Source organism: Vicia villosa, unplaced genomic scaffold (genome assembly GCF_029867415.1).
Source record: "Vicia villosa cultivar HV-30 ecotype Madison, WI unplaced genomic scaffold, Vvil1.0 ctg.000774F_1_1, whole genome shotgun sequence".
Lineage (NCBI taxonomy): Eukaryota > Viridiplantae > Streptophyta > Magnoliopsida > Fabales > Fabaceae > Vicia > Vicia villosa.
In genome coordinates, this window is record NW_026705346.1 from 680,014 (window position 1) to 702,386 (window position 22,373).

General features: G+C 33.8%; 1 protein-coding gene across 1 annotated transcript; it reads left to right on the forward strand.

Moving 5' to 3' along the window:
* The first annotated feature begins 564 nt into the window (after positions 1–564).
* On the forward strand, positions 565–8,107 carry LOC131631102 (uncharacterized). The gene is made up of 3 exons (XM_058901883.1): positions 565–1,105; positions 5,471–6,269; positions 7,909–8,107. Exons 1-3 carry the CDS (start codon positions 565–567, stop codon positions 8,105–8,107), a joined length of 1,539 nt encoding a protein of 512 aa, XP_058757866.1.
* Positions 8,108–22,373: the final 14,266 nt, after the last annotated feature.

Sequence of the window (22,373 nt, forward strand, 5' to 3'; positions counted from 1 at the left end):
CAACTATACTCCATCCTACAAAAAGGCTTAGATAGAGAAAACAAAGGCCATTGAAATTGTGTACGGCAATTGGGAGGAGCCATACAAAAATCTTCCACGTTACCTAATTGCGCTTCAAACATATGCTCCTGACACCGTTTCTATTCTAGAGACATTGCCAGCGCATGCCCCAAATGGAACCCGTGTCCAAGGAAATGGAATGTTCTATCACCTTTTCTGGGCTTTCCAACCTTGCATACGAGGGTTTGCATATTGTAAACCGATACTGCAAATCGATGGAACTTGGTTATATGGTAAATACAAAGGAACCATGTTGATGGCTGTTGCGCAAGATGGAAACAATAATTTATTTCTAGTAGAATTCACAATAGTGGAAGGTGAAACTGCCGCGGGTTGGAGTTTCTTTCTAAGAATCTTCGAGAATATGTTGCTCCTAAACCTAATCTTTGTTTAATCTCTGATAGGCATGCTTCCATTGAAAGTGCTTGCAACAATCCAGCAAACGGATGACAACACCCACCATCAACACATGTATACTATCTTCCCCATATTGCCCAGAATTTCATGCGGGAGATTAAGGATAGGCACCTCCGGAAAACACTGGTCAATGCAGGATATGCATTAACTCAACTTACATTCCAACATTATTGGAGTGAAATTGTATTGTCAAATCCGGATGCGGGAAGTTGGATTGATAATCTTTCTAGGGAGAAATGGACCAGGGCTTACGACAACAACGTGCGATGGGACCACATGACAACAAATCTAGTAGAATCCATGAATGGTATTTTTAAGGGCATTCGAAACCTTCCTATCACTGCACTGGTGGAGGCAACCTACTTTAGGATGACTTCGATATTCTCAACAAGAGGTACAAGGTGGAGTGCTGTTAAAGAATCGGGTCAACTGTTCAGCGAGAGTTGCATAAAAATTATGAAAGAACAATCAGTAAAGGCCAATAGTTATCATGTAACTGCTTTTGATCGATTCAACCGCACCTTCAGTGTTCGAGATATCATTGACCACAATGAAGGATTGCCGAGACAACAATATAGGGTTCTACTAGATGAGCATTGGTGCGACTGTGGAAAGTTTCAAGCATTTCGTATGCCTTGCTAACATGTCATAACAGCATGTGCATTTGCGCACTGAGACGCATTATCACTACTATCTCCAATTTACAAGGCTGAGACATTGCTCCAAGTATACAGTGTGGCATTTCCAGTGGTAGCAAAGGAGGATTATTGGCCTGAGTATGATGGGGAGGTAGTTTGGCATAGTGACACAATGCGACGAAATAAAAAGGGTTGCCCCAACAGTACTCGTATTCGAACCGAAATGGACGTGCATGACAAAATGGAAAGAAAATGTAGCATTTATCGTCAACTAGGACACAATAAAAAGAAATGTCCTAGTCGTGGAACAACCTCATCGCATGTTTAATCAACTTTGTAACATATGTATCAACTTTGTAACATATTTTTAATCAATGAACTCTACTTTATTAAGAGGCGAAATCGACAACACAAACATTAATTAGGGTTAATAACAATTTTACGAAATCGGCGTGTCGGATAATTTTACGAAAATCAAAGACCGGAATTGAAAACTTTGCGCGAAATGAAACGAAGTAGAGTATTTTAAAAAAAAAACCTAACACATAGGAGCCATTTCAAATGGCGCCTATGTGTAAACAACAACAAGTTTACGCCATTTCATATAGCTTGCCCTATCTTCATAAAATTTACGCCATTTGATATGGCTATTTCACAACCAATGCGACATTTGGTTTGGCGCCAGGGTATGCTGCCAAACCTAGACACTTTGGTAAATTTTCTGAAATACTTATTTTTTAAGATATTTTTTTAACCTGGATATTTAATTTTTTTCTCACATATTTAACCCAAAAATAAGTTAGAAATTTTAAAATATAAAACGCTAATGGTGGTGTAGTTTATTATTTTATTGCTAATATTGTTATTAATATATGGAATTATTATTTTTTAATATAATATTATTTTACATTTTAAGAAATTTATAAAAAGCCACCACAGACTTTTTTAAATTAAAAAAAAAAAAAAACACACCTTGTACTAACCTTAGTTTTTAAAATGGAGGAACAAAACGTTATGAACCATCAAATAGAGAAATTAAAAATACATTTAAATTTTACAAATATGTATTATAATTAACCATTAACTAAAACTAACAACAAAATTAAATATGGTTCGAGTTTGCTGAATGCAATTAATAAAATATTTTTCTTTTGTATGATTTTAATACTTTTATTAAAACTTTCATTAACTTAGTCATTTATTCTTTATAAAACAAAAAATGTATTTTTTTCTATAGAAATTTCTTAAAATATTAATCTTATTCTATCATATTGTTTATTTTTCTAATTATTAATTTATATATATCAACCATTTATTTGCATAAATAAAAAATTTACACTTAGTTTTTTTTTTTTTTTAAAAGCAAGAAACAAATTTATAAACTCAAAGAACAAGATACAACGGGTACAATGTCTATCCCAACAAAAAAAAATTACACTCCTATTGAAATCTAGCTTAAGTAAAACAATGGGTTATTACAAAACTCATAGAAATTACAATTGGCACGCATAATTTTCCCGATAAATGACCATCTCCATATAAGAGCTTTACAACTCCATACGACATCTCTAGAGTTCCAAGACGCGTTGTTAAAGACAATGTCATTTCTTTTCAACCAAATATGCTCCAAAGAATTGCAAGCCAAATAGTTCCCTCCTTCCCTTTTTTAACCTTCTTTGATCTACAAAAGTTACTCCAATACCAAAAACTCTCCTTCATATCCTCAAAACATTTATGACTCAATCCAATCCAATCGGCAATCTCCCTCCGAACAATTTTGGCATTCCGACAACTTTAAAAAGTATGCTTCAATGATTCATTTACTTCTTCGCAAAGGACGCAATCAACACTCGAAGAACTATCGAGGATACCTTTATTCAAAAGTAAATCTTTGGTTGGTATTTTATTGAGGAAACAACGCCAACCAAAAGCTTTTACCTTAAGCGGGACCTCCACCTTCCACACATCTTTAAAAACCGAGTCAAAGCGATTTGCCGGACCGAAAGAAAAATGTCTACTATTAAGAATGTAATAGCAAGAGAAAACCGAAAATTTACCATCTATCTCATAATTCCATGTAACTTTATCCCACTGTCCCAAGCGAATATTAGCCGACAAAAGGAGCCTCCCTAAAGCCTCTAACTGGCCGTGATGATGAAGCACAGCCGGCCCATTTATGCTTAGTTATTTCAACTAGTACATCTCACTTTTTATTTGATCATATTTATGTTTCAAATGTAATTTATCAATTTTTATTTACTTAAATAAGGTTTTTTCTTCACCCACCTCCTAACCTTCTTGCCCACCCCTGGTGAATTTACCACAATACCCCTTGTTTCGGAAGTTCATTTCCGAAACGGTACTTTTTTTTTGGAAAAAAGGTGTTTTCGGAAATGAACTTCCGAAAACGTGTTTTTTTTAATATAAAATATTGATTTCAGAGATGCATCTCCGAAATAAAGTCTCTTTTCAGAAAATGTGGTGTTTCGGAAGTTCATCTCCGAGCGCACCCCCCTTGGAGGAATTCGGAAATGCACTTCCGAAAATAGGTCTGGACAGAAGAAAATGAACAATTCGCTTTATTTAATCGGGTGAAAATTACAACGATAATATTACATAAAATTAAAGTTACATATTGTTATACACGGGTAGGTGGGGATGAGAGAGTGGTGGGGAGAAAAAAAGGCTTCCAAATTTCAAAAGGTTTATTTATTATTTTAATAAAAATACGTACAACTGAAAGTAACAAATGACGGAGGAGGTGTAACCGGAGCCGAAACATATGACGGAGGAGGTGGATGTCCGGAGGAAGAAGACCCGGAGGTACGTCCACCGCGAGACAAAGGAGCCAATCAATGTAAGCTATAATTTATCATTATCATCAGGGGACGTCATTACAAAAAATTGGAAAAAAAGTCTTATTATTTTTAATCTTGATTTTTTAGAAATGACCTCCCCAGATGATAATCATAAACTATAGCTTACATTGATTGGCTACTTTGTCTCGTGGTGGACGTATCTCCAGTTCTACTTCCTCCAGACATCCACCTCATCCGTCATATGTTCCGACCCCGGTTACCACTTCCAAAAACTAACATGATAAATCCAATACAAATACACTGTGCGATACAATCCGAAATCAGAACAAAACAAAACAAAAACATGTTATTCTGCCCGACGAGCGTTACAAAATACACATCAAACAAAAAAAAACACGTTATTCTTCCCGACGAGCGAACTCCTCCGAATGAAGATAATTATACCAATCCTCATCCCACTCAGTCTCAGAACCATCAGCGTTGATCACGACTCTCACGCCTGAAGACTGAGCTTGAGCATCCGGGCCTCGGGCCCCCTGGGAACGAGAAGTAGAGCTGGTCGAAACCTTCTTCTTCTCCTTCACCTCCTTCACCTCCTTCACCTCTTTCACCTCTTTCTTTGAAGAATCCTTTCTTCCCTTAGTGCCCTCTCTAGAAGACATGTTCCTGTAAACAATTGAAATCGATTAATATGCGAGACAAAATAAAAAACAAAAAAATTTGAACTTCTGATATATTTCGGAAGTTCATTTCCGAAAACTGGGATGGAGGTGTTTTCGGAAATGAACTTCCGAAACACCCCTGCGATGCAATTTCCTGCAACTTCCATGGCAGACCCCTAAATCAACCTTCAAACCAAATCAAAATGCTTCTAAACAACCTAAATACTACTAACAACCTAGCCATATATCATTTATGCAATTAAAACCCTAAATAACATCCATTTGAATAATAGATCTAAAAATTTCAAAACTTACAAAGTGTTAGGATTGAGGGCTTTTGAATGTTGTTTAGCAGTGTGATTGGAGCCTTGATGCAGCTTTGGAATTCTGTTTGCACAAATTTTCGCCTCTGCCACTTTTTGTTTTGATTTAGCGTAAATGATTGGGGGAGGGGGAGTGTTTTGATAAATCTGCAGAAATCGCAGTATTTCGGAAGTGAACTTCCGAAATAATTGTTTCGGAAATGAACTTCCGAAGTAAGTCAATTTTTTTAAAAAAACACGCTTTCGGAAATGAACTTCCGAAGCAGGGGTAGTTTTGGTTTTTCGCAGGAGGTGACCACCCATAGGGAGGTGGGTAAAGAAATTTTCCTTAAATAAACCATAGTAAAATACTCATGGGCGTATGGACTTGTTCACCTTTAAATTAGAAAAATCTGAAACTCTCTTCTAAGGGTGTCACATGGCGGAACCAGAATAAAGTCGAAAAAAAAATACGTTTTTTATATTGTTGATTGTAGATTTATATAATTATTAAACAAATTAAGTTCCCAAAAAAAAATAGTTTGCTTACTATGTCAATTTTTCTTTAACAGAATCCACGTTTTATGGATTTGTTGCACATTGTAGCAGTGAAAAGAGTGATAGTGGGAGACTCTCTCAACTCATTCACCAAAGCCACAACAAAACCCTAATGGTGACAACAACGAGAAGAAGAGGTGGTGTTCCACCGTCCACCTCGGTGGTCGTCAAACCATTTCTCTTCTCCCCAGACAGAAACATCTCCGCTATCATCAATCTTTGCAGTCAACAAGATAACAATCCTAGGATCATCAGTTACATTCCTTTCGTTTGCGAAATCTGCACAGACACTAAATCAATGAAAGAAGCTTTCTGCATCATAGCTTGTTCCCACACTTATTGCTGCGAGTGCGTCGTTATGTACATTTTTTCAAATCTGCAAAACAACGTCACCAACATTCGTTGTCCCTTTATTGGGTGCACTGGTTTATTGGAAGCCGAGAGTTGTCGTAGGATTCTTCCAGCAGAGATTTATGATCGGTGGGGGAAGGCATCTTGCGAGGCTATGTTTGATGTTTCATTGAAAGTTTATTGTCCCTTTGCAGACTGTTCGGTTCTCATGATCAAAGACCGGAAGGAGGAGGTTATTAGAAGATCGAAATGTCCGAATTGTAAGAGGATGTTCTGTGCAGAATGTAAGGTTACATGGCATGAAGGAATCGAATGCATTGAGTTCCAGAAACTGAATGCCGATGATAAAAGTAACGAAGGTGTTATGTTGATGCGCCTTGCCAAGGACAAGAAGTGGAAGAGATGCCCTAATTGCAGAGTTTATGTTGCCAGATCTGCGGGATGCAACCACATGACATGCAGGTTCCTTTTCTTTTTAATCATCTATCTTTTAGTATTCTTATGGCCAATGTTTGCATTATTAGCTTTAAAATATATAGTTGCAGACTTGCAGCATTTTCAAAATATATAGTTGTAACCACAGAAGTTTTATGGGAAAATTACTCACCCCAATTTTTCTTTTTTACTAGTTCTCTAAGATAAGTTGTTTTTCACTCGTAATAATAATTGGTTTGTAATTTTTTTTCTGAGTTTTATAGCTTTCTCCTGTAATTGAGTTGGAGAACCTTTTGTTCTCCCTTATATAATATCTTGCTTAAAAAAAAATTCTACTGGAAAAGGTTTTTTCAACTTTCATTGGAATTTCATCATTGAAGCATTGGATCGGGGAATTTTTTTAGGTTTCAATTTTTCCAATTTGAGCAATTGAAAAGTTCTATTTTGCATGGGTCCTAAGATTAGGCTATGTAGGGATGTGGCATTGTTAGGTTCATGGATTGTGAATTTTACAGCTTAGGATGATGTTTAATGTATCGATGATATCGACCGCATTAAGCTTGGATTGGAGTACTAGAGAGTAGACAGTTCAGGCTGTATCTTTAAGCTACGGTCCCTCCACATTTTTCCCTTCTGCTTGGTTTAACGGAGGGGAGGGGGAGGGGGAGGGAGGGGAGGGAACTTAACTAAATATATGTTCGGTTCAAAGTAGGGGAGGGGAGGGGAGGGGAGGGATTTTTAACGACACATGTACAAGGGGAGGAGAGGGATTTTAAAATTAAATTACCTTTCTATTCTTATAAATATTGTTATTTGTACTTCGTAAAAATAATTCTATATAACAATAGTATTGAGTAAATTTCCCCAAATAAAAACTTGTTCGTTTATCAATCATACTATAATAGTAAACAACAACACACATTAGTTGAACTATAGATCTTCAACGCAAATCAAACCATTATCTAATCTTGATGATTCATCTAACCCAATAAAATAATTTCTATAATTTAAAATACATAAAATAATGTTAGAATGTTAAAAAAATTGGACAAATAATATTAAACTTAAAATCTTTATTTTTAACATAAATATAATATATTTGCATATTGTTATTATTATTATTATTAATAGTATAACAAAAAATTCTTATGACTATTGTATATTATAAATAAGAACTGATATAAGGATGTTATTATTATTAAAAAACAACATAATATCAAAAAAGAAAATTCAACAAAATAAAAAGGAAAAAATTCACCTGAGAGCAACAAGTCACAAATAGCAACCGCACAATAGAAGAAAAATGAAACGTGAAATAACACAGAAAAATCTAGTCTTTAATGATTCAATAAGAGCAATCTTGGAATTAAAAAAATAATTAAGGATAAAATAGGAAAATTAATAAAATTTTGATTAATGAATCTTCCCTCCCCTCCAAATTCCCCCAATTTGGAGGGGAGCAAAAAGTGAGTTGAGGAGTGAATTTGCTCCCCTCCCCTCCCCTCATAAAAAATGAACCAAACATATTTGTTTATAAATATTCCCTCCCCTTCCCTCCATCTACTTCCAACCAAACGGACCCTTAAGTTCCAATTCTTTTATTTTTCTTCACTATGGTTGATTCTTAATTGAAAATTATAATTTAAATCATATGCTAAAATTGCAGGTGTCTATGTAGATTTTGTTACAGATGTGGAGATGTTTCCAACTTTACGAACTCTTGCAGTTGTTTTAAGCCCAACCGCGTCCCTGTCCGTAGGGTTCAACAACCAGAACGGCTTACTTTTCAAAGACTTGTCACAAGAATTATCGTTTGTGCTCTCATTTGTATTCCGATCATTATAATTAAATCTGTTTTATTTTAAAAATATTTTTTTTTATTTTTATCTGTTTCTTTATCATGCTTTATAATAATCTCATTCACTTTTCTTAAACCCGCTTTTACCTTTTATATATATATATATATATATATATATATATATATATATATTACGAAACTAGAATCCAGTATATGTTGATGGTAAAGAGTTACGAATTAGTGGAGTTGATCTCCGATACGACGATATTGGGGAACTTGTAAAATTAACACTTCAATATTTAATTCAGTTTAGAATACTATATGAGTGGAGTAAAAAGTGGAGATCATAAATTGTACCTTGAATATCTCGTGTGATAACTTTTATACAGTCATTTGGAATGAATTAGATATTCGCTTTTGGGCCTTTGGTTGGCCTCCGAAGATGTTGTTCACTTAGATTTGAAGTGGAAACGTCTTGGTTCGATTTCAAAACTAATGGGAGAGAGGTGCCTTAAATATCTTCTCATCATTGAAATGATTCACTGCTCTTTTTTTTCTGACGTGTGGCTTGAGATGACTAGTTAGGGCATGATGTTGTTTATACCACACTTGAGTTTGTTTACGTTTCCCAAGAAGGACCTCGTCGTTGATTTTGTAACTTCTCATAAAACTTTATCAGACTCGTTGCTTGTCTTCGTCTATATATTTAGTTGCTACGCATTTGATGAAACTTTTTTCAATCCTTGAGAGTCATTTTCTAATTGCAAGTACATTCCTCTATTCGTTCTCAAGAGTATATACCAAGGTGGTTGCTGCTTCTTGCTCAAAGCTTTCAGTTTTCTCTATTACTCTTAGCTTTTCTCGACATCTTTTGCTTTACCATGTATCTTCCTTACCGCAATCTTTTAATATTGTTGCACCTCTATTCGTTCTCAAGAGTATATACCATGGTGGTTGCTGCTTCTTTCTCAAAGCTTTTAGTTTTCCCGATTACTCTTAACTTTTCTCGGCATCTTTCGCTTTACCAAGTATCTTCCTTATCTCAATCTTTTAATATTGTTGCACCCCAAAATTTGCCCTCCTATATTTTCTTAACTGACTTTGACTTTTCATCATGACATATGCATACACACATGTCACTGGCTCTCTGAACATAGGATCAAGGTTCCGCTATTTCAAAAGATACAACTGAAGTAATTGTTCCGTCAATTGGTACAATGAATCGAGAATTCCAGTTTCTTGAAGTGCAGTACGGTCCACGGATTTTCTCAAGTTCTCTCATCAGGGACCAATCAAATCCTTGTCATAGCAAGTTTTCTCGCACTCTAGTGTGCCCAAAATTTTGCCCGCTTTATTTATAACATTTAAAATTATTTTTAACTTTTGATTTTATAAATTTTATTCAAGTTTACTAACATTTGGTGTTAATATTAATTTTGCTTATTTAAAAATATAATAGTTTATTTTAAATATTTGTATTTTAAAAATAATAAAGTTGCTCATCCTTCATATGCTCTCAAATGTCTTCCTATTTAAAATAAATGAAATAGCACAATTATTAAGGAAATTTTTTTGCATGTATAGGGTCATGAGTTCAATTCTCACTTGGTGCATTTTGGACATTTTTTTGGCTATTTTTTTTTTATCATTTTTGCACTTAGACACAAGTATGTCCAGTTTCACAATTTTGGTGACCAAGATGGGTTGTTGGGCTTTTGGATATTGATTATTTCCTCTTATGTATTTTAACCTAATTCTCTAGCTGTTTAAAAAGGGGTCTTGACAACCCTAAAAGGGAACTTTTTTTTATTCACTTTCCCGCACAATTAAACTTAAATCTCTTAATTCAAACTCAAAAACAAACTGTTGGCCGATGATTAATCTATGAGGCCACCCTTTTTAAAACGTTTTTTTCCAAAACTTTTGGCAAGTGATTTTTATGAGACCCTTATCGTTTTCAAAAACCTTTTTGGCCAATGACGGTATCTGAGGCGTGCTTTTGTTTTAAAAATTATTGTTTTGGCCAATGATTTAACATGAGGCCTCCCTTTAAAAAATGTTTTTGGGCTAATGATGATACATGGGTCTTCCCTTTTCCCTCATATTTTATTGTTGCTACATTTTGGTTAAAATACCTTTTGACCTTTGGTCATTGTTGTCTTGATCTGATAATGGCCCTATCTTCTTTTTGCTATACATGGTTTTTGGCCTTTGGTATTGTTGTCTCGACCGGATAATGACCCTGTCTTCTTTTTGCTATACACAGCTTTTGGCCTTTGTCATTGTTGTTTCGACTTGACAGTGACTCTATCAAAACCTTTGGGTTTTACCCTTTTGGCCAATATGAGGCCTATTTTTTTAATCTATTAATCAACAATTATAAAAATTTTTTTTTTTTTAAATAAACCCAAAGGCTAAATGGGTCCCCTTGAGTACAAGGGAGGCAAATGATGTCTAACACCTTCCCTTTGCCTAATTTACCTACTTATCCAAAATCTCTTATTTTTTGTAAATTTTAAGATAGGTTGCTACAACTGACGATTTAGCTGGAGAAGTTTTTTTAAAAAAAATTAGGTTTACCTAGTTTACCCTTTCGATTTTATTGTTATCATTATTATTTTTTATTTTACAATTTATATTATTATTGTTAATTATTTCTAACAATTTTATTATTATTACTACTAACCATTTTATCATTGTTAATTAATTTTAATAATTTTATTGTTATTGTATTTATTATCATTACTAACAATTATACAAATTTGTTTTATTTTTATGGCAATACGATTTTAATATTATACTAACATTTCATAATTACATAATTATTGTGAGTTTCAGTTTAATATCTAATAAATGGTGAAAATCTCTTTTGAGACATAATCTGACAATAATTGATAAGTATTAAGAGGATTATTAATACAACTAGTACGATACCCGTGCGTTCGCACGGGTATCTGTCGTTTTTTCGCATTTGGATTGAGGAAAATAAATTGTATTAGTAAAAGATTAAATTTGAGTTAAAATGGAAAAATTTATAAAAATAATAATATTAAATAAATTGAATATTGAAAAGATAAAGTAATTAAAAAATAAAGTTTATATGTTATTTTAATAGTATGTAATAAAAATTGGAAAGGTCTAATGCTATAAACTTATTCACATATACTTTCAACATATTAAGATCGCTTCTCGTTAATATTGAATATTTTAATTAATAACTTCTTGTTCCCGTTAATATTCAATAGTTTGATCAATAACTTCCTGTTCCTGTTAATATTCAATATTTTGATCAAATTTTTTTTATTTTCGTTAATATTCAATATTTTGATTAGTAACTTCATGTTTTCGTTAATATTCAATATTTTGATCAGTAACTTCATGATCCCGTTAATATTCAGTAATTTTGATATGTAACTTCATGTTCCCGTTATTATTCAATAGTTTGATCAGTAATTTTATGTTCCTGTTAATATTCAATATTTTTATCAATAACTTCATGTTCTTGTTAATATTCAATATTTTGATTAGTAACTTCATGTTTCCGCTAATATTAATATTTTGACTAGTAACTTCATATTCCTGTTAATATTCATTATTTTTATCAGTAACTTCATGTTCCTGTTATTAGTACATTCATGTTTTCGTTAATATTCAATATTTTGATCAATAAGTTCATGTTCCCGTTAAAATTCAATATTTTGATCAGTAATTTAATATTCCCGTTATTGTTAATTATTTTGATCACCAACTTCATGTTTCCGTTAATATTACTGTTTTACCAACAATAGAACAAAATGTGACATGCATTAAGAATAGATAACACAATGTTGATTGTCCAGTGCAATAAACTTAGTCACATATACTTTCAACATATTAACATCGCTTCCCGTTAATATTCAATATTTTAATTAATAGCTCTATGTTCCCGTTAATATTTAATATTTTGATCAATAACTTCATGTTCCCGTTAATGTACAATATTTTGATATATTTCCGTTATTATTCAATATTTTGATCAGTAATTTCATGTTCCCGTTAATATTAATATTTTGATTAGTAACTTCATATATGTTCCTGTTAATATTCAATATTTTTATCAATAATTGCATGTTCCCGTTGTGGTGTCGTTTTTTTTTACCTCCCCGTTTCACTTGGGAGGACGGCACGCTAGACCCTTCACGCGAAATTTGGAAGGAGAATGCGCCCGGGTCGGGATGAATTTTGTTTCAGTTCTTCCTACGATATCACACGAACTTTTTAATTGTCCTAACGAGTAGGAGAGGGGAACAAGATCTCAAATTAACCCTAGGAGTTTGCTAAGTGTGGGGATTCACCTAGACTAGAAATTCTGGAGTTCGGGGGGTCGGTTATACATAGGGAAGTGTTTAAGCACCCTACATATCCGTAGTACTCTACGGGAACCTTCTCTGTGTCATTGTGATTGTGTTTACTTCTGATGATTGGGAAAGTTTCTCCTTTGTGTTAGGAGAAGGAATTGAATTGATTTAAAAAAGACAGACAGACAGACAAACTGACTATTTTTGGTATTTTATTAGCTCGCTGAGATTCCTTGTGAACCTCATGCCTACATATCCCTAGTGGAAGTCAGAGCTTAATGTAGTTCGGGGAACTAATTAGGGATTTTAAATGATTTTTGGTGCCTTGCTTGAAGCTCAAGGTTGAAGCTTTGAATTAAATCACTGTTTACAATAAAGAGACATGAAATCATCTTTACAGAGAGGTATTTCTACTATTCCACCACAAACATTTTTTAAAGTGACAGAAAAGCTAAAAAAGTGATGTTTCATTAAGAGGGGAGTCTACTTGGTTGATCAAGTATGACAGCCATCGTGCCTCTAAAATGAAAGGTTCTCAACCAAATTAGGGAAAGGGTCGTACAAGTCTGGGTGTGTTGCCAGAGCATGCCTTTCAGAGTCCTAAATGGGAGAATATTTGAAATGATGATTTGTTTGAAATGATGATTATTTGAAATGATTGTTTGTTTGTGGTGAGATAAGAGAAATATCTACCTATGAAGATGAGCTATGTCTATCTATTGTTTGAAAGATTTGATTTTTTTAGCTGGCTTGAATGAGGCCCAAGCTTGAGGCTTTTGATTGATTTATTGTTTCTGGGAGAAAAACTCTACTGGGGAGATTCTAAACTAAGGAGTTTTTGTGTTCTGTACAAAGCCCAGAATTGAGGCTAACTCTAGTTGGAGAGTGTTTATTTTATTAATTTTATTTGGTGTTCTGTACTAAGCCCAGAATTGTGGCTGACTCTACTTAGGGAGACTCTATTTTTGTGCCTTGTATAAAGCCCAAGGTTGTGGCTAACTGCTGAGGAAACTGAGTTTTTAAGACTATGGATGACTCTATTTTGTGTGCCTTGTACAAAGCCCAAGGTTGTGGCTGACTCTTGACTGTGGAAGTTATTAATTTGTGCCTTGTATGAAGCCCAAGGTTGTGGCTACTTTGGTTAGGGAAAACATTATTTTCTGCCTTGTACAAAGCCCAAGGTTGTGGCGGACTCTTAAAGAAACTGAGTATGGAGGACTCTATGGGGAAAAGATCCTAGAGATTAGGAATCTTTGACACAGGAAATGTGGTTTATCTGCCTTGTACAAAGCCCAAGGTTGTGGCTACTTAAAAAATGAAAGACTCACTGGGGAGTTTTATTCTACTAGAGGATTTAACAAACTGATTTATTTTTATGTTTTTTGGAAGCTAACCCTTTCCAGGGGTTTTGACTCAGCTAGGTAAATTATCTTTTGAAAGAATGAATTTTTGGAAGCTAACCCTTTCCAGGGATTTTGGATTTAAAGGAGTGATTTTGGAGGCTGACCCTTTCCAGGGGTTTTTGTTAAAAAGAAGGAATGATTGGAGGCTAACCCTTTCCAGGGGTTTTTGTTAAAAAAGGCAGAAAGATTATCTAGTGGAGACTTCTTGTTTTAAAGCCCAAGATTAAGGCTGACTCTTGTTGAAAATAAGCAAACATGGATCCTAGACTCTGCTAAGGAAGATTGATGAAGATAAGGGTGACAGAGACTGTCCATGTCTCTCATTCCAAAAAGTGTACTCAATATGAGATTGAGACAATCTTAGCTTATTTAAAGTCTGGTTTAAAGTGGAAGAAACTCACCAGGATAGGCTAAAAGGTAACTAAAGACCTGTTCCTATGTTTATAAGAAACCTGATGGGTCCTTGTATAAAAGTTCAAGAGGAAGTTGGAAATGCTTTTAAGAAGCCTGTGGGTCCTTGTACAAAGCCCAAGAGGAGGCTAATCGAGGGTCATTGAGGGTCCTTGTTATAGCACAAGAGAAAGCTATGTGGTTTTGAACTTATTTTGGCTCTAAGCAAATGGGTAAGAGGTTTCACCTGGAATAATTCCTCTTTGGGTGGATGTGTCCTATTTTGGGTTCTAAGGCTTTTGCCAAGATGTTTCACCGGGAATAATTCATTTTGGGGGGTTTGAACTACAGATTTCTAATTAGGAAAGAGCCTTCACGGGGAAGACATTCTCAATCCTAGGTTGTATTCCTATAATATATATATATATATATATATATATATATATATATATATATAGTTTAACTGTCCTAAGGTTTACACTCAGACGTAGTTCTAAACAATATATAAACAGTTCTATATTTGACAGTAATTTAAATAAAGACTGTAAATTGAAAGCTTGTAAAGCCTAACCTGGATGGAGAGGAGGCCTTTGAAGAAGTATGTACAAAGCCTTACCAGCAACTTTATTGATGACAGTTGAATATTTATGATAAACAGTTAAAGGTTTTGAAAATAGAAGAAGTGAAGATGGACATAGGTCACATAGGTATCTGAAGAGTTTCACCGGGAATAATGCCCTTCAAATACCAGAAGAATGTTTTGAAAACAGAAAGAAGATTTTGTAAATATAGTTTTTGAAAACAAACTATAAAAAGAAAAAGGTGTTGGGTCTTACACTCTATTAGAGGCCCAATACTTTATAGTACTGGTTGTAAAAACAGTTGAAAATGATTTGTGATTTGAAATGATTACTGTTGTGAAAACAGTTGATTAAAATAAAATAAAAGAGGGGGTTGGGACTTACACTCTATTAGAGGCCCAATGAAAATGATTTATTGTTTATGAGAAACAGTTGAGAAGATGCGAGGTTCTGTTGTTTGAAAACCTCGATCGTCTGTTTATTTTGAAGTATGAAAATAGTTTTGAATTTTGACAAAAGTCAACTTAATTAGGGTAAAGATGAAATCTAAACCTAATTAAGACCTAAATGGCTTAGGGTTTTATCACAAAATATTTATGAGATATTAGGTTTTTTTGAAAATTCAATGAAAACATATATTAAAACATATTTTTAAACACTTAAAACAACACCATTTTCTACCTAATAAAAATATACAAAATAAATAATATTTTTGTGATTTTTTTTATCATTCATAAAAAATATATATATATATATATATATATATATATATATATATATATATATATATATATATATATATATATATATATATATATATATATATATATTAATCAACAAGTTGTGAAAAATGAAGTCAAAATGAATTAATTTGATAGGTTATATAATTGGTTGAAGTTGTGAAGAAATTAAGTGGAAAAAGTGATAAAAATAAGGTTTTGTCACCTAGAGGGCTTGAACTCACGCCCTCCAAGTCACTAACCAAAACTCCCACCATCTGGGCTACACGCGCAGTTTGTTATTCATATGCATCAAACTTAATATATTTAAAAACAAGCTAGAAGATTCAAATTTGCGCGCGCCATGTTCATCTTCTTCCTCGAGCTCAAAGATTTTCAAATTTCTAACTCTCTGGTTTCTCAACTAAATGGCATGATGTAAACATCAATCTTGCTCTAAATTTCCTCACGAATCCAGATATGTAACTAACATTTATTTATATTAACTATAGCTACCTAATTTCTCATAAAACACGAAGAACATATGAACCCTAAATTTAAAATTAAATGACAAACAAGATGAATAAATGAATGATGATAGAGGGTTTTCAATCCTCTGATGATGCTGAACAAGATAGTATCGAGATTTATCACAAAGAGTACTTAAATTAAAGAGGTGGAGTTCAAAAACTTACCTCTGAAACTGAAGGTCGTATGAATGATGGAGAGCTTCTGGGCTTGTATGAATGATCCTAAAAGCTTCCTTGGGACTCAGTGATGCTAACTGAATGCTTATTGTGACTTCAATCCTTCTGAATTGTTCTACCCGACACCTTCAATTTGAGCTTCAAGTGAACATGGAGGATGATTAATCTACAGTTACAGATGAGCTGCGACCATCTGAATAGCTTCATTATGCCCTAAGGAACGTGTCTGGATGCTTGGCTTTGCTTGAAACCTTCTGAATTTCTCTATGGACCTCCAACTGCAAGAGCTCTAAAGTGAAAGCAACAATGGTGTTCCTCCACCTACAGAAGTGATCCAAGTGCTTGGATCACCTCAAATGAACCCCCTTGAGATGTTAGAATGCTTACTTTCTAAAGAGAAGCTCTGGTTTGAAGGAAACGATTCTTCTTGCCAAAGAACTTTGAAAAACCATAAGCATGAGAAGAGAAGGAGAAAGCAAGGAATAGAGTAGCTTTGGTGTGTCTAATTATTGAGGTATGCACTTGTATTTATAGGCAAATGATGCAGGGCAATTGGAGATAGTAAGCTTGCTTAGTGAAGTGAGTTTGGTTTCCTTGGCTATGAAGAAATGTGGGAAAGATCCATATGTAATGATGAGCTCTTTGATACCACTCCCTAGCCATCGGTTTTGCTTGATCTTAGGGGAAAAATCTGATGCAGAAATGAACTCCAATTGGTTGGGAAGAGATTCCTTTGGTGATTCATCATCTTGCCATAAATTCTCAAATGTAATCATTACATAATCACATGCCTTTGTTTTTGGGAATATTCTCTAATCCTTATGGAATGATGAAAATGGATGTATGGTGTGCTTGAAGATGTATTAGAGGTCGTGTAGCATCATTTAGTGAAGTCATTTGCACAAAATTGCAAAGTTCCAAATTGCACATGACCTATAATTTCACTTCAAATGCCTAACTTTGATCAATCATATCTCTTAGCTCAAAATGAATTTGGAGAAGGTCGAGCATAATTTGGAAACCCTTAACATGTACTTCAATTCATTAGTTTGGTGTTTGCCCAAAATCTTTAGGGAAATTAGTGAAAAAGTCCCATAAAGTTTGAAGAAAACTAGGGTTTTCTTGCAAGTTTTGTGAAGGCAGTCACTTTGAAGCTCCATATCTCTTCAATGGTTGATTTTTAGCCAAAAAATTATATGTGTCAAAGTTGTTTATTGGATCAAAATCTACAACTTTCATGTTGGAAGTTTTTTTCAGTTTGTAGGTGAAATTTTGAGATATTCCCTTCCAAAGTTTGGCAAAAACCACTTAAAAACACTTAGAAAATTTTCTAAGTATGAAAAGTCAAACTTTTGACTTTTTGATTATTGATTGATTTTTCTTGATCAAATTACTTCAAAAATCATATATTGATGATTTAAAACTTCAAAAGTCATGGTTGACCAAAATTTCCAAAAAGTCAAAGGTGATCTTGTACAGTTGACTTTTTTCAAATGAAGTGAATTCTTGGACATTTGTGATAAATCAAACTCTCCTCCTCAAATGAGTGATGTAAATGGATTATTTTGAGGTAATAGAAGTTCTTGAGTCATGCTTTGAGTTTTGGATCCCTGTCCTGATTAAAAGTCAACTATCCTGGTGAATTAGGTCAAAAACCCTAATTGTCGACCAGATGAAGTTGATGACTATGGATCTTGAATTGAGGTGTAATGTCTAATGGATGTTGTCATATGGATCATCTGGTACTTAGTCAAGGGTGCTCAGGAGCAGAAGAACTCAGGCAAAGGATCAATCAATAGAAGAATTAGTCTCTAATACAATCATGGGACCCAAAAGCATCACTTTTATTCAAGAATTCATATACTCCTCTTATATTTTAAAAGCTTCTCATTTATTAATTTTAAAGACAATTATATTGTATCATTATAAACTTTATTCAAATATGATTAGATTAATTTATTTTTCAATCTTACTTATAGGTTATTATTAATATTAATACTAAGTGTATTATAAATATTATTTAAATAAAAAATATATTATTGATTACCTTTAATATTTTTTATATCCTAATTAATAAAAAAAACGTTTTTCATGTTAATACTCTTAAAGACCATTATATATATATATATATATATATATATATATATATATATATATATATATATATATATATATATATGATTTTACTTCTCAATTACAATAATTTACGTAACCAAATAAGAAGAACCACTTAAAGAGTGGAGTATTCTTGTAAGAAACTAACACTTAAATAAATTTTAACTATTTTGAAGTATCCGGACTTCCTAGGACCCATTCTTGAAAAATATTCATAATTATTTAAACCAAACACACGAATGCAGAAATATATGTGTTAACATTGAGTTATGATAACTCAATGTAACACAAGTGTAATCCTACATATCCAACTTAATAACGAAAAGTGCGATAAAACCAAAATAATAATGATTGTCAACATAAAGCAAACTAATAGCAACGAAGACACATAAAAAAACTATAGCCACGACTAATCATTCTTCTCTAATTTGATAATCTTCTTAAGCTGTTTTGATGAGAGTTCTCCATCACACAAGATTTCCAAGGATGTTGATTCATTTAACCATGTAGCAATTGTCTTATACCAGTCGGTGTTCTTGGATACGGGTTATGCTTAGATGTGATCTCAAGATCGTGTTACATGATGTATTAGAGAAAAGCTATTAATTACATGCACCAATATATGGTATTTATGCAAAATAAAATTATGCTCAAATTGGAAGTGAAATGAAGGTACCTAACAAAATCAAATTCTTTGTCGGCATTGGTTTTTGCTTCTTCAACACTGTCTTTAATATGCAGATTATTAAAAGTATTTGTAACACATAACATATATCTACATCATAGCAAATCCAACAAAACAAAGGAATACTAAAAACAGCGTACTGAGGTAACTACCTTCAGGGGGTTGGTTGTTATGGAGGGGACCAGAGCAGGTGCCTTTGAGTGGAAGATTAAAGTGTGGTAAGTAGAAAGCTTGTAGAAGGAAAAAAATGAAATAGCATAAAACACAAAAAGTCAGGTTGATGTTTCATACCTCAATTGTATGAATTTTTATAGAATTTCTAATATGAAATGATGTCAATTTTTGTGTTTGATTGTTCAGGAGGATTTGCATTTAATTTTTTTTATTCAGTTCAACAATGGGAAGGAATATAAATTATTGAAAATCGTAACCGCCAATGTTACAGAATTGATTGAGGAGTAAAAAAAATTAATGACGTTACAGAATTGATTGAGGAGGAAAACAAATGAATGAAGGGAAAGAGAACGGAAAAAAATGAATGAACGAAAAGAGGAAGGAAAGAAGACACATGTCATTTTTAGGAAGAAGCCGTGTGGCTTGTTGTGGAGAAAGTAGACTCACTTTTCTTATATGATAGATTTTCTATATTTCGTAATTCTCTATATTTATATGATTAAAATATTATCCATTTAATATGTAATCTCATATTTAATTCTTCATGATATTTAATCTCTTTAAACGTTTGCAATTATATTTATCAATATTATAGATGCTTAAATCTTAATTTATAATATTTCTTTTTTCAATTACTATAAACTTTAAAAGAGGTGTACTAGTTTTTGATGAAAATTTTTTATTTTTATTTGTACCATAACATAATATTATAGCACATATCTACTTCTAGGTTTATTTTCTAGTGAACCACCAACTCGGTCACGGTGAGTCAACCAGTATCTTCTTCCTCACGAGTTGTAGCATCAAGAGCAACCTATTTTCGCCGTCTCAAACCGAACAGCGGTGCCAACAGATCAACAATCCGACCTCCACCGGAAAGTGCTAAGATCTACAACTACACAAGATCCACGATTGCGCCGTCTTCCTCGCTTGCTCAGATTAACCTCTCAACTTCACAGTAACAACGTCGAAGTTGCACCTTCCTCCAACTCAATCACCAATCTGCCATTCCACTACGGTTGGTATCTCTTTCCTTTCTTTTCAATGGTTTATTTTAGATGAAGGAAAGATTGTTTGTTGAATGCATTTTTGTTGTTATTGGATCTGGGTGATGAGAAAGAAGAAAATGTGATTGTGTTGTTTTTATAATTGAATTTGGGTTTCTGTCAAAACCAAAATGAAACTACAGGGAAATGGTGTTTTTGTTTTATTGATACTGCTTTAATATGCATCAGTTTCATTTTTATTATTTTTCTCAACTGCCAGTTCATAATTATAGTGGTTGAGGAATTATTGAAAAAAGGCAAAGAAGTTTTTCAGAGAAATGGGGCGGTACCCCTTTATCTCAATATTTTTTTTGTTGTGATTACTGTTTATTCTTATTTTCTAGAATCAGGATAACTTCCTAGCATGCCATGTGATAACCCATTTACTCTCTTATTAGTTACTAGTAGAAGACCCGTGCGTTCGCACGGGTTTTTTTATATCTTAATGTGAATTATACTGTACCAACGAAAAATAAAAACCTTAAAAATTCTTAATGTAGCATATTGAATAAAATTGAAATAGAGTTGAGACCAATATACCATAATTTGTTTTACATAGTTAAATAAAATTACAAAAAGGAAATAGAACTGAAATGACAAGTAATTGATCTGTTTTACATATTTATATTAAATTACCAAAAGGAAATAGAGCTAAAATGACAAATAATTGTCTTCAAAATTAGTTCACAATAAATATAGTCCAAGATTTTCCTAGTATCTTGAAAATTATAGAAAACAGTAAAAAGAATATATTTAATATGTAGAAAGTTGCAGACAAGTGTTAATATATTTAAAGAAAGTCTCAGATGAAAATAAAAAATTAAATTAGTGGACATGAGCATATACCTTAGGAATATAGTTAGCAATTTTAAAGTGAAACATCATCCTTGGTAGTCACCTTTAAATGTAGGCCCTTTCTTCCCTTGTATAATAAAATTCATGCAAGTCCATATTATAAATGAATTGTGAGATATTGGATCGAACTCTAGTATGGCCGAAGGGTAGTTTCTTGGTTCCACAGGATTAAGCATGAAGTCGAAGGTTGTTCACATGCTTGTGTCGAAGATTCTAGGGTTGTAAGCATGTTAAATTAGGTTTTAGTGTTTAAACCCTAATTTGTTAAGTTAGCTTGTTTATTAAGTTGGCTTGTGTAATGGGCCTTGTGGAAAAAGCACATTAGTTAGTATGTTAGGTTTTATTATAAATAGCATACTAGTCTCTCATCATTGCTAAGCTGCAAATCCTAATTTAGGGTGAGAGAGGTTATTTGTTATTCTTGTAAACTTGTAATCTTGTTTTAAGAGAAAGTAAAAGAATACCAGTTATAACTAGGGGTGGCAAACGGGCATGCCCGCGCCCGTTTAGCCCGCCCCGCAAAAGCCCGCAAATAAACGGGGCGGGGCGGGCATAGTTGAAGATGCGGGCCTAAAACCTAGCCCCGCCCCGCAAAAAAGTGAGGGCGGGGCGGGCAAAGCCCGCGGGCATTGCACCTTTTAAGCCTAAAAACATAAAAATTTATGAAAATGCACATGCCCGCAAAAGCCCGCGTTGAAAACGGGGCGGGGCGGGGCGGGGCGGTCACATTAGAGAGTGAGGGCCTAAAACCTTGGCCCGCCCCATACTAAAGTGCGGGTAAAACGGGCATGCCCAACGGGCCGGGCCCGTTTTGCCACCCCTAGTTATAACCAATTCTTGTGTTCTTCTTATCTTCCCTAATTTCGTTTATATTTTGTTCTTGACATCGTTTTTCTCAACAAATTGGTGCGGTGAGCATGGAGAAGATTCATTCAACAAAGTATGAGATTGAAAAGTTCACCGGAGTGAATGATTTCGGTCTGTGGCGCTTGAAGATTGAAGCCCTACTAGTTCAGCAGGGTTGTTTGGAAGTGTTGAAGGGAGAGGCAGCCATGAATGCTGCATTAACGGAAGCGGAGAAGACGACTATGATCGAGAAGGCACATAATGCAATTTTGTTGAGCCTTGGTTATAAGGTTCTCAGACAGGTATCAAAGGAGACGACAACATCAGGGTTATGGGCGAAACTTGAAAGTTTGTATATGACCAAATTGCTGGTAAATCGAGTTTACCTGAAGCAGACTTTGTATTCATTCAACATGGTTGAAGACAAAGTGTTGGCTGAGCAGTTGGATATGTTCAACAAGCGGATTCTTAATCT